The sequence below is a fragment of the Meriones unguiculatus genome, chromosome 2, assembly GCF_030254825.1.
Source record: "Meriones unguiculatus strain TT.TT164.6M chromosome 2, Bangor_MerUng_6.1, whole genome shotgun sequence".
Taxonomy (NCBI): domain Eukaryota; kingdom Metazoa; phylum Chordata; class Mammalia; order Rodentia; family Muridae; genus Meriones; species Meriones unguiculatus.
Genome location: NC_083350.1, coordinates 74,932,930 through 74,946,244, shown reverse-complemented (window position 1 = coordinate 74,946,244; position 13,315 = coordinate 74,932,930). Strand labels below are relative to the sequence as shown.

The 13,315-nt window shown below is 37.1% G+C and overlaps 1 protein-coding gene across 5 annotated transcripts in view; it reads left to right on the top strand.

Moving 5' to 3' along the window:
* Rbbp8 (RB binding protein 8, endonuclease) overlaps positions 1-13,315 on the top strand; it is an 82,699-nt gene that overhangs the window by 29,324 nt on the left and 40,060 nt on the right. For all 5 annotated transcript variants that reach the window (XM_021645419.2, XM_060377678.1, XM_021645418.2 and 2 more), the window contains exons 3-4: positions 1,861-1,903; positions 4,946-5,041. In XM_021645419.2, coding sequence (XP_021501094.2) covers positions 1,861-1,903; positions 4,946-5,041 — 139 coding nt within the window. The remainder of the gene's footprint in view (positions 1-1,860; positions 1,904-4,945; positions 5,042-13,315) is intronic.

Sequence of the window (13,315 nt, the reverse complement as noted above, 5' to 3'; positions counted from 1 at the left end):
GAGTCTGAGACCAGCCTGGGCTACTTACCTATTGAGTCTGAGGCCAGTCTGAGCAACATAGGGACACAGTGCTTTGTTTTAAAAATTTTTAAGTATATTTTATGTATGTGAGTGTTTTGCCTTAGTGTATCTGAACGTGGTGCTCACAGAAACCAGAAGAGCTCATCAGCTCACCTAAGACTGCAGTTATAGGCAGTTAGAAGCAGTCATGTGGGAGAGAGGAATTGAACCTGGGATCTCTGGAAGAGCAGCCAGTGCTCTTAAACACTGAGCCATCTCTCTAACCTCCGATTATTTTTTGAAGATTTATTTTATGTGTATTGGTGTTTCGCCTGCATGTGTGCATATGTGTCATGTGAATGCCTGGTGTCCATGGAGGTCAGAAGAGGGCATCAGATTCCCTGCAGCTGGAGTTGCAGTGCCTGTGAGCCAGCGTGTGGATGCTGGGAATCAAACTCAGGTCCTCTGAAGAACAGCCAGTATTAACTGCATGAACCATTTCTGCAGTCTGGGAGACCCAACTTTAAAAATGAAAGGAAGTGAAACTTTTAGCGACATTAAGAATTTCTAGGCACTTATCTTTAAGTATTTATAATGTTTGTAGTTAAAGAAATTACTGACTAACATGAACTTGATTAGGAATCAAAGTAAATAGTCTTTTTACTTTCTCATTTTAATCAGATTTGCAGAGGATGAAGAAAAAGCCATATTCAAGTAGAAAAATTCAACTAATTTGACTATTTTGGGGGTGAGGTAGACTCAACTATGTAGCCCAAGGTGGCCACAAATTTGTGAGCCTCTTGCTGCAGCCTTCTAAGTACTGATATTACAAGTGTGCACCACAGAACCCAGTTCAGTGTATGTCTTAAGAGAGTTTTGAGGATTGTAAAAATGTGTATTATACTGTGTGGTTTGTTAAACAGGCTGCTATTCCATCAAACAGTCCTTTATATATATTTTATGTAGACATCTCTACATTAAATATTTTTATATTGCTCAACATTGAGTATTTGCTATTATGAGTTTCTACATAGGTTAGAACACAAGAATTCAGATACTAATGAGAACAACTTTTGATATATTGCTGAGTTGTTTTCCAGAGACTATACTGGTTTCTAGTATCTTCAAAAAGTATGGTTGTATAGTTTTACAGCCCTTTACCAATGCCCAGCACTGTCATTTTTATAATTAATAATTAATTCTTTTGGTTTGCATTTACCTGTAGTTGCTACTGGTGTTGTAGGATGTTTCATGCTTGTTCAGTGGCTATTTTTCTATTAGTTACTGCTATGAGAATTAGAAATACCATATTACTCTATCCATATTTTCCTTGCCATTTTCTTTTGTATTAAACTTAATTAAAATTGAAAAGCACACATGTCGAGAGTTAAAACTCCAAGTACCCTTTGTTAAGTACTTTCTATAAGCAATTTTGTTTCTAATCGAGGACTTCCTGCCACAATCTAGCTTAATCCCTAGAGACTTGAGCTCACGTAAGTACTATTTCTGTTAGCAAATATATATAGGCTGTGTCAGAATACAGACCTGCATTAATAGTGAACTGCTAATTATATGTTTGCCCTCACTATTAGAAAGGAAATAATTCATTTTTAATCTACTTGGCTGTCATATAATAGACTAAAAGCAATAATGTTGCAGATTTGTTTTTGTAGCCTGAGGGTAAAAGTAAGAGGAATGCACTGAGCATCAAATGAGACCAGGTTCAGTATTCAGAAGCCAGTCTAAATTGGCTTACTAGTGTAGTGTTTGCCTCCTAAAGAAACTTAAATAACTGCATTGAAATTGTTACAGTGTCTAACAAAGTACTGTTCTTTTTGTTCTTTTTTTCTTCCTTTGCAGGTTTACAGATAAAAGTAACCAAACTGAAAAAGGAACGAATTTTGTAAGTATCAGTATGTAAATTAATTGATACTGATAACCAGTCTCACTTAAACAAAACAAAAACCTTATTTCTTACTTTAAAATGAAATAGCTTTCGGCTAACTAATTGTGATTTTTTTTAAAGACTTATTTATTCATTATGTATACAGAGTTCTGCCTGCATGTACACCTGCATGACAGAATAGGAAACCAGATCTTATTATAGATGGTTGTGAGCCACCATGTGGTTGCTGGGAATTGAACTCAGGACCTTTGGAAGAGCAGTCAGTGCTCTTAATCTCTGAGCCATCTCTCCAGCCCCCAATTGTGATTTTTTTTTAATGTTATAAAGTATTTTATGCTTTCTAAGTCAGACTTAGTTAACATGCATATGTATATGTATTTTACTATATACTATAATACAAAATCACATGTCATAGAATATTTAGTAAATGATCATATTTTCATAGAATACTTAGTAAACAACAGATAACCACATTGGTATACATTCAATCATATAGGCAAATGACTCATACATATATATAATATAAATCTAAAATAACATTTTTTTAAAGCTTTAAATGTTTTTTTATGAAATAATTGTTTGGGTAACACTTGTAAGTGGTTTGCACTGTTGAAAATGGGTGGGGTTTTTTTGTTGATTGGTTGGTTGTTTTTTTGGTTTGTTTTTTTTGGTTTGGTTTGGTTTGGTTTTTATTTCTTACTGTGTCACCTTGGCTGTCTTTGAAATCCATGTAGACTCCGCTGGCCTTGAACTCAGACATGTACCTCCTTCTCTTTTTGCCTTCTGAGTGCTAGGATTATATGTGTATTCCATAATGCCCAGCCCAAATGTTCTTTTTCAAGGATGTTGTTTTAACCATAGAATAAGCCATTTCTTTGTTTCTGTAATAAAATGATGTTCAGTTCCTAGAGTTGAGAGATGCTCATTAATAGAAGTTAGTGGGCTTTTTCAGAGTGGGTATTTAGGATTTATTGCTCACTGAATATGTGTTTTCTTATTATACACAGCATGGAACAACCAGAAATTACTTTCATCTTAAGAAATTATGTTCTTCCTCATAGAGGGCCCTTTAAAGGGACATTTTAGCACTACTTAATCAGTGACTCACAAATCACTAAAGATTCAGATTATTTTTTCTTTCGGTACCATTGCCCGTGTTTTCCTTTCCCTCTTAGACTTGACAAAATGGCAAGATGGCCATGTCATTGTAATCATCTCTTAGAGAACTTGTGTTCGTTTTTATCATTATCAACATTTGCCAGAACAGACTTCCACCAACTTGCTTTAACTTACTGACCATAATTTTGCCATCATTCCTGAATAACTGAAAATAAATTAACATGACTGGCTTAAATTAATAGATTTGACACTATTTGTATTCCAGGATGGTTCAAATAAGTAAGTGCATTGTTGACAGTGATTGCTAGGATTTTCATTCACTTTTAGGGGAAAGGAGTTAAAAACGGAGACAGGGAGAGAATTGAATAAAACTTGGAATTATCAGAAGGCACTAAATAATATTTAGAGCTAAATAGTACAGAAGTAGGTATTTCTGTTAATATGGATAAGGACATATGTTCTAAGATGGTCTGTTGAAAGGTACAAAAAGCAGTGACATCTCAGTAATCACGAGCACTTCTCTATCTCAGATCTTGATTTCTAAGCAGTGTTTTCCAGTAAAGTAGTCTTTGTGGGCTGAAGAGATGCCTCAGTGTTTAAGACCACTGGCTGCTCTTCCAAAGGGACTGATTTGTTTTTTGTAACTGTCACCTTGGCTGGCTTTGAAATCTATGTATACTCTGCTGGCCTTGAACTCATAGTTCCACCAGCCTCTGCATCTGCCTTCTGAATGCTAGGATCAAATGATGGCTCAGAACTGTCAACTCCAGTCCCAGAGTATCTGATGCCCTTTTTGGCCTCAGAACACCAGGCACACAAGTGGTGTACAGACATATATGTCTCATACATATAAAATAAATTTTTAAAAGGAAATCTATGTTCTTGGAGAAATGGTAATAGCCGTTATGAGCTTATAGCATGCAGGATAAGCTGGAACATTTTGTGGGGCCAAAAAAGAAAAAGGCGGTATGTTAGACGTTAATAAAAGGCTGGTTGTGTAGCTCAAGTGCTAGGGTGATTGCTTAGCATGTGCAAAGCCCTGAGGTTGATTCCTAGTATCAAATAAAAACCAAGCATGGTGCTACATGTCCAAACATCAGCCCTGCGGAGGTGGAGGTGGTTGGTAATCCTGGACTTCGTAGTAGTTTGAGGCCAGCCTATAGCAGCTCTGAATATTAAGGAATGGAAACACAGCTGCTTATCCAGTAGATGATAGCAGTGTTTTCTTTTGGTTTATAGTTCACGGTCATTTGGTCTTCTTGGTACCTTCTGTAATGTCTGTGGGCTTCAGGTAGATTGGCGTGCTGGTGGTTTAGAAGCACCCTGGTAACAGGAAAATAACAGGTAGTTATTTTATGTTCTCCAAAGTGTTAGGTCCTCACATAGTGCAGCAAGGAATTTGTGTTTATCTGCCTTATACGTGTTACTTACCAAAAGAAATAATTGTCATAGTGGCCAGTTAGTCAACCTAGTAATCTTACGCATCTGCCATCACTTAATTAAAAAAAAAAAGCTTTATTTTACTAAAGAAAAAGCACTAAGCATAGTGTCCACCCTAATCAGCCATCTGGCTTTTTTTCTTTTTGAGACAAGGCAGTGTGTGTGCACCTGTGAGTAGAGGCTGGAGGCCAGTGTTGGGTGTCTTCAGCTGCTCCTTACCTTCCTCTTTAGACAGGGTCTCCAGTGGTTCTGCTAGGCTGACTGGCCAGCAAGCCCCAGGTCTCCTGTGTCTGCCTCTTGGTGCTGTGGTTAAAGTGCAGGCTGCCCAGCTTCTGGGGCTCTTTGATTGCGGTAGGTGTGAGCGAGTGCTTCACTGAACCATCTCCCCAGCAGTCTTTTGGTTATGAGATCAAACATTGGAGTTATAATATCAGAACTATCTTTTTAATTTTCCATGGAATTTTTATTTCCTAACTTTAGAGATGCACAAAGACTAGAAGAATTCTTCACTAAAAATCAACAGCTGAGAGACCAACAGAAAGTCCTTCAGGAAACCATTAAAATTTTAGAAGATAGGTAAGTTTGGTAAATCAATGAGAAATTATTTCCCCCTCAATGGGAGTTCATTGGGTTTATTACTTTTAATCATTTCTGGGATTGGAAGTAATTTTTCCTTCTTGTGTCATCATCAAATAAGTCTTTTCTGACACTGAAATATAAAAATCCCAGACTTTGTGAGTTTTTTTCCTCTCTCACTATTTTTAGCAATCATGGCTTAACCTATAAATGGTATCTTTGATGTCAGATATAAGGGGAACTTAAAGGTAGCAATGTTCTAATCACTCTTTCCTTTTATTTCCAAGTATATGGAAACTTAAAAATTCTATTTCTGCCATCTTTTCTTACTCCAGTTATTTTTCTTTTCTGTTTTTTTTGTTGTTGTTGTTGTTGTTTTTTACTTTCTATCAATATACACAATTTTCTATCTGAATATTCCTGAGATAATATAATCAGCCTTCAGGCATAGATCTTTTTATCTTCACTCAGATGAGATCAGTACCCCAGAATAAAAAAAACATACTTCCACAATTCGGTTCTTTCCATTTTTGTATGTTACCAGAAGGCTAACTGATTTGAAGTAGCCCTTTTTCTTTAATGGTGAGATAATTTCTTATTTATCTTGTGTGCATGTGCGTATATGCCTTGATGTACATGTGGAGATCAGAGAACAGCTGTGGGGTCCCAGGAACCAAATTCATGTTATTATACTTGGCTGTAAGAGCCTTTGCCTGCTGTACGATCTTACCATTCCAAAATGATGCAGCTAATATTCTACACCTGCAAAATGAAGTTGAACGCCATCTCTATGGTAGCTTCAAAGATAACCATAGGCAGTATTTTGTGGAAACGATATACATGCTTTGGGATTACTTATGTATCTTAATTCCAACTTCACACTGTATTAAGATTTAATAACAAATATTTCTGTCCTTGTTATATCCTAGGTGTTGCTCTAGAGGCTTGGAGTAACACTTTCCTTGGTATATCATAGACCTTATGTTTAATTGTTAAATTCTAGAAGTAACTCGTACAAGTAAAAATAAAAGGATTTTATATAGAGAGTGCTATGAGCAAAATGTAGTTAAATGGTATATTTGAGTGACGGTAGGAAGGAAACTCACAGATGGTCAAAGGGTGGCCTTTCTGAGGCAGTGCTATTGAGATAAGACCTGAATGAGAGGGATGTGGGGTAGACAGTTATCTGAGGGTGTAAGAGACTAAAGGAGATGGGGTATGATGGCACATGCCAGCACTTGGGAGGCAGAGGCAGGTCAATTTCTGAGTTTGATGCCAGCATACAGTGAGTTCCAGGCCAGCTAGGGCTATATATTGATCCTTGTCTCAAAACAAAAATTAAAAAGTTTAAGGTAGAAATAAATTTCAAGTATTTGAACATAAGATCTACTGTGGTTTTAACTTAAAGCAAACATGCTGAGTGACAGTAGATAATACTGAAAATCTCAAATATTTTATGCACAGACACACACAACACACTTAGATTTTCTTTTTGGCGGAAGCCATTGGAGAGTTTGCGCAGGCAAGTGGGCACCAGTAGCGCAGGGAAATGCCTGGTAGAGCACTGCATATATGACATCTCTGAGGGTGTCACACAAGTGTGGGAAGAGGCTAGGTGTGCTCTCAAATTCAGTCTTTTAGCACTAATTAGTTTAATGAAAAGTAAGAATTTAGCAGATGGTTTTGAGGGAAAACAAGCTGTTAAAGTGGAAGAAAGCTAGACCTTCAGGGCGTACTGTTAAGAATACTTTCCTTGCAAGGGTAGTTTGAAAATTAAATGAGGTAACGAAACCAACAATATAGAACAAGTGTAATAGCTTTCTATTATATCTCAGCTAGTGACTATAGCTCCAAACTTTGGCGCTCTAGTCGACCCCGGATTAAGGCTTTTTAACAATTACGTGAAGCAGCCATTAGTTAGCAGTTCATTAGGAGTGCAGTGCCTTTCCTACTGACCACTTTTCCACGTAATGTGTCTGTGATACCATTCATAACCTCTCTGAAATGCTCCGGTAGAGCCCGTGGAGTGAAATCCTGCACCAATATCCAAGGTTAGCTTTCGTGAACCTTTCTTCAGTGGTACAACTGATGCCATCTTGTAGTCCCAATTGCATAGAGTTTCAAGCCAGCACAAGGGTTCCTACAAAGGGAACACCTGAGTCTCATCTCTTAATGTTATGTCAAAACAAATGGTGTCTACATTTTAAAAACTGCCCAGTATATAAAAGCGATGAGATGATAGAGTTCTAATTTTTTAAGCGCTGATCATTTAGGTTGTAGAAGCAAGTCCTGCTGCGACTATTTTTATATGACCCAAAGGCCCAACTTCATCCACCTTAGTGCTGCAGGCTCCCTTCAGTCCTCTACACCTCTTATCCTAAAGGTGGGCTTGTCCTTGTCTTGGACTCGGGCCTTTTAGCAAGTATTGGAGGTGATTTGAAGAAGCTGCATCACTGGAAATTTGGAGAAAATGGTGGATTAAAATCTTCCTTTAGAATGAATAAATCAGACCATAATAAAAATTGACAAGTGGGATCACATGAAATGAGGTTTCTATATAGCAAAAGAAATAATTACTGAAGAGACAGCCTACAGGAGAGGAAATATTTGCCACCTATTTATCTACATGGAATTAAAATTTATAATATATGGAGTATTCAAACACTAAGAGAGTGGATTATCAATAAGCAGGCAATGAATTGGATTGATAGTTTCAAAAGAAGTAAAATAGCCAATACAGAAATAGAATTTTAAAAAGTATTCAACATTTTTATCCATCAAAGAAATGCAAATCAAAATGACACTGAGATTCTATTTAAACCCCAGCCAGAATGGTTATCATCAAGAAAACAACAAATCCTGGTAAGAATGTGTAGGGGAGGAACCCTTTTATACAATTGGATGGAATGGGAATCAGTATGGTCTGAATTAAAGCCAGTATTGAAGTTACTTGAAAATGCAGAATAGGACTGCCATGTAATCCAGTAATACCTTTTCAGGGTTTGTATGCAAAATAATAAGTCAATATTGAGTATACTTACACTTCCGCATTTATTGTGAAACTATTTGCAGTAGCCAAGTTAAGGCTTGGGAAATGGCTCAGTGGTGAAAGTTTCCCTTGGCATGCTAAAGTGGGTTCAGGATCCTCAGAGCAAGCTGACTAGGGAGATTAGCCATATTGTTGGGCTCTGGGTTTGGTTGAGAGACCCTGCCCCAGTAAATATAGAAAAGAATGATTCCTGACATGAGACCGAGGCCTCGCTGCACCCCACACATGCCTATGCACATATGCAGACATACACATCTCCCACAAAAACATGGAAAAGGCAATTTTAAAAAGCCAAATTACAGAATTAATATATGTGCACTTTAATGAATGCATTGTTAAAGGAAATGTGTTTTTTCTTTGTATACACAGTAGAGTTTTGCTCAGCCAAAGGAATGAAATTATATTTGTGCAAGAGAATACATGGAACTCAAGAATATCGTGTAAAGTCAAATAGCCATATGCAGAAAAACAAATACATGTTCTTTTCATGTGGAGTCTTGAATTTTTTTTTCTTCTTAAATGAGATGAAAGTTGAAGAGAAGACACTTTTTGGAAAGGAATAAAGGACCAATAGGAGTGGAAATCAAGAGTATGAATATTATGGTACAGAATATACATATATATGTATATGTATATTACTATATATATAGTAATGAAATTCATTCTGCACAGTACTAATAAAATGTTATAATTTTAAGGCCAGTCTTGGTGGTTCATACCTTCAATCCAAGCACTAAAGATGCAGAGGCAGGCAGCTCTCTGTGAGCTCAATACATGTGAGATACTATCTCAAAAAAAAGTTCATAATTTTATATAGTTCATTTATGCTTTGCTATTATACATATAGAACTTTAAGGATCCACAGTATTTCACTAAATCCAACAGCCATTGGAAGCAAACAGTGCATTTAATCAATTTTTGGTTGTGTTTGTGTATAGACATGATTTGTGTGTGTGTGTGTGGTGGGTTGGTCAGAAGTAGAGATCAAAGGACAACTCTAAAGGTTCAGTTCTGTCCTACAGTGAGTTCCAGGGAGCCAACTCAGGTTGTCCGGTTGGCAGGACAAGTGCTTGCCACTGTGCTACCTTGCTAGTTCTAGAAGTTATTTTTCAAAATACAAGTGAGACTGTGGATTTGGGTCCACAGTAGGTAAGTGAATTTGCTCTGTAAGCATGAGGATCTCAGCTTGAATTCCCAGTACCCACTGAAAAGTCACGTATAGTCCACACTGCTGTAACGCCAGCCCTGGGTTGAGGTCGGGGGGGTGTCAGGTGGATCCTGAAAGCTAAGTGGCCAGCCAGCTTTGCCAAAACAGAGAGCCTTCAGTTTAGTGACCCTGGTTTAGACTGTAAGGTGGAAAGCCAGGGTGGATGGGTGGGAGGGTGGGTGGCTGGCTGGCTGGCTGGCTGGCTGGCTGGCTGGTTGGTTGGAGACAGAACCTTGGTTTGATGCCCAGGCTGGACTCAACTTATTAGCCTCCCTACTAGCTTGTGTTGAGCATTTTAAAAACCATTTTGGCAGTGCTAGGAAACAAACATTCCAGTTGTGATTAAGAGGAAAACTGACATAAGTAACTAGAAGATTTGTAATTTTGCAACTGTTTCTCAAATACTGCACCAGGCACCCTTGCTTGTCTTGCTGATTCTTATTACTCATAGGATGAGTTTAAGCACCCTGTTCTTCAGAAGAGTTTCTCTAACTTCTGAAACTAGGCTTTCTTCACGCTTTTCTATATTTCCACTGTTACAATGTAAATCATATTACTTAGCTGTATACTTTTTTATTGTCTGTCATTCTCTAGTTAACTATGAATTATGCAAAATAAATGATACTATATTGGTTATTGAATAAATTATAACAGTATTCATTGAAATCTTGTTGAATGAATAAATTTTAAATCATTGGAGTATAGCAATTGGGCATGTTTGTTAATGTAGATTTCAATATATCAACTTAAATAAAAATATAAACTAAAAATCTGAATCAAGAGTTGACTCCTTAAGAGTAGTAGTTGCTGAGAAAAACTAGGTGTAATTGACAAGCTAGAGAATATTGCTTTATTTTGTAACTAACCAGTGATATTATTTAAACTCCCTTTCATGTTTTAAAGAGTTAATGTAGTTCTTCTATTCTACCTTTGAATCACACTACATGTTTTTACATCTGTTTTATAATCCTCTCTTTTAAAAGACGTGGAAGGGACTCAATGCATTACAGGCAGACACTAGTACTTTACCCTGCTTTCATCTTTCCTGGAATCCCTGGTTTTCTTCTGCTCTCTGCTTCAGTTAACTTGCCCTTTAAAGCGTAAGTGTTGTTAGGTTGTTTACAGAGTTCACTCTTGCACTGTGTTGATAGGTAGACTGTGTCTTTCAGTTCCCTTGCTTTTATAGAGCATCTGTTAGAGGGTGCTTTATCTAGGTTCATCTCCTAGGGTTTTTGGTTTTTTGGTTGTTTGTTTTTGCATTTTTATACTACTTTGGTGGGAGATTTCTTACATTTCTTCTCCTGTTGATATTTTTAATTTCCAGGATCACTTACACACATTTGTTGTCTTGACATAAGGTCTCATTGTGTAGCCTGACTGGCCTGGAACTATTAATGCGGATCATGTTGTCCTAGAACTCACTTCTGCCTCACAAGTGCTAGAAAGTCACTAACCTTCACGCCAGCCATTGTATGCTCTTGTTCTGCTTTCATTTCAGTTTTTGTTTGTTTGGTTTTTTTGTTTTGTTTTTTAATCTTTTTATCTCTGGGGTTCTCTTCTCCCTACCTCCCTCTCCATAGTTTATATATTTCTTCCTAGTTCCCTCCTCCCCCTTTTTTAATGCCCTGTTTTGGTCTCTTCCTAAGCTTTTTGTTTTTTTTTAATGCCATAACATTCATTTACTTTGAAAGTGTCCTGGATGTATACATGCCTCAGAGGCCAGGCGACACCTCGCATCAGTTCCTCCTTGCACTGTGTAGGCCCTAGGGATTGAACTCGGGTTGTGAAGCTTGCCTAGAAGTGTTTTACCCCAGCAAGCCATTTCACAGCGCTACTTCGTAAGCTTTTCTCAATTGTCTGCTAAAACATGCTTGCTTGTTTATATTAGAGCAAAGTTTGTTGGAAGCTCTGAGTACGTGCGCTGTGCTGTGGATAAGGGCTTTCCTGTAGCGTGGTCTGCCAGTCATTTCCTTAACAATGTCTTTAGAGTCTTATGCTGCTCAGATTTCTTAGAGAAGACTTAACTTCTTAAAGTGCACTTACATTTATTTGTTGCTTATTTATCAAGTTATTGTCTGTATGTGTAGATGGATACAAACATAACCTTGCCAAGTATGAAAATCAGAGGACAGCTTTTGGCAGTTGGCTTTCTTTTTCCACCGCGTGGCTCCTAGAGATCCAGCTCATATGGTCAAACTTGGCTGCAAGTACGTTTACCCAGTGAGCCATCTCACTGCTCCTCCTAGAACATAAAATGAGCCTTGTACCCTAAACGTAAATCTCCACTTTGTGTCTAGGGACATAGTAATGAATATGTTGGTGGTATGGTTTTTGTTTTTTGTTTTGTTTATTTATTTTTTTTTTTTGAGGCAGGTTATTTCTACATAGCTCTGGCTGTCCTGGAACTCACTATATCTAGACCAAGCTGCTCTCAAACAGAAATCCTCTTGTTTAGAGACTAAAGGCTTAGACCACAATGCTTGGTGTAATAATTTCTTAAAACACGTTTAATCAATTCAGTATTGGCACATTTTTCAAGCTTTTGAGGAATTTTACAGTGTAAATAGGTTGGTCTAAGACAGTGCTGTCTATTCTTAGAATTTGTGGTGGTGATGGGAATGTTATCTGTTCCATCCCATATTACAGTATCAGATTCATGATGTGATTGTGGAGTGCCTGAGAGTGACTGTGGAGCCCAGTGTAAAAGATTATCACATACGTACTTATTTATATGTGTGCCTTTATGGAGGTCAGAGGACAGCCTGAGAGAAGAGGCTCCCTCCCTTCACCAAGTAGAAGCAGGGATAGACTCAGGTTGTCAGGCTCAACAGCAAATGCCGTCCCCCCAACTGACCCATCTGACTTGCCCAAGGAACCCAAGTTTCATTTCTTCTTAATATAGTAAGTAAGTTGGAATAGCCACCTGTAGCTTTGGATATCTTGTTGAAGTGAAATTCTAGACTCTTTCCGCCATTTCTTTAGGGAATGTTTACATTCTCTGTCAGTGTTCGTCTACCAGCTGCTCTGCTCCCACTTTGCTCATCTATTTTCTTTCTCTTCTCCCTGTCCTTGTGGGTTAAATATACATGTGTGCTTATTGTACTTTTGGGATTCTGGGAGAAACAAAAGTAGATGGATGTGGATGTTTATTTTATCTTCCTGGATTATCATGTATATCTCATGCTTTCACAGCCCTGGATCACCTTGAGGACTATCTACAGAAAATATTTCATCTAAAGCAGGAGACTGACTCTTTGTTTCTTCTCTCTGTAAATTATAATTCTATTAAAGAATCCTATGACATTCTCTACATTGAAATCAGTTTTGTTGATAGGACCATAACTTGAAAGATGTCTAGGGTTTTGTTTTTATTTTCTCTTTCTTAGTTTAAAATTATGGTTCATACTACTATGCTATAACTTCCATAGATATTTGGATGCTTTTCTGTAAGGTACTGAGGCGAACTTATCTTAAAATAAATATTTTTTTAATTCTTTATTAATTACACTTCATTCACTTTGTATCCCCCCTGTGGTTCCCTCCCTCCTAAAATAAATATTTTAAGTATTGATATGTAGGATATTTCATTTTAACTACACTTTTTTCTGATTATGTAAGTGGTAAGATTGGAGAAACCTTGATTTTTGTCTGTGTCTGTCTGTGTAAAACTAAGAATTCTAATATTACTGTATACAAGGTAACATACATTTTAGAATATATTTTATATCTCTTGTATATACTGTTTTACATATGTACTTTTCCCTTCAGTAATTACAAGTTTACTAAACATATTTATGATCTTTTTATAATATACTGTCATCATTTTCTAGTAATACTGGCTTCCTTGAATGCTGAAAGAAATATAAGATGACTTTGTATTCATTGATATTTCATATTTATAAAACAAAAAAATTGTCAAGCATCACTAGAGGTGTCTTGCATTATACTAAGCAAAACAGATGCAGAGCTGCCTAAGATAGCATTTGGGCATCCATGTCAGACACCTTATAATGTCCTG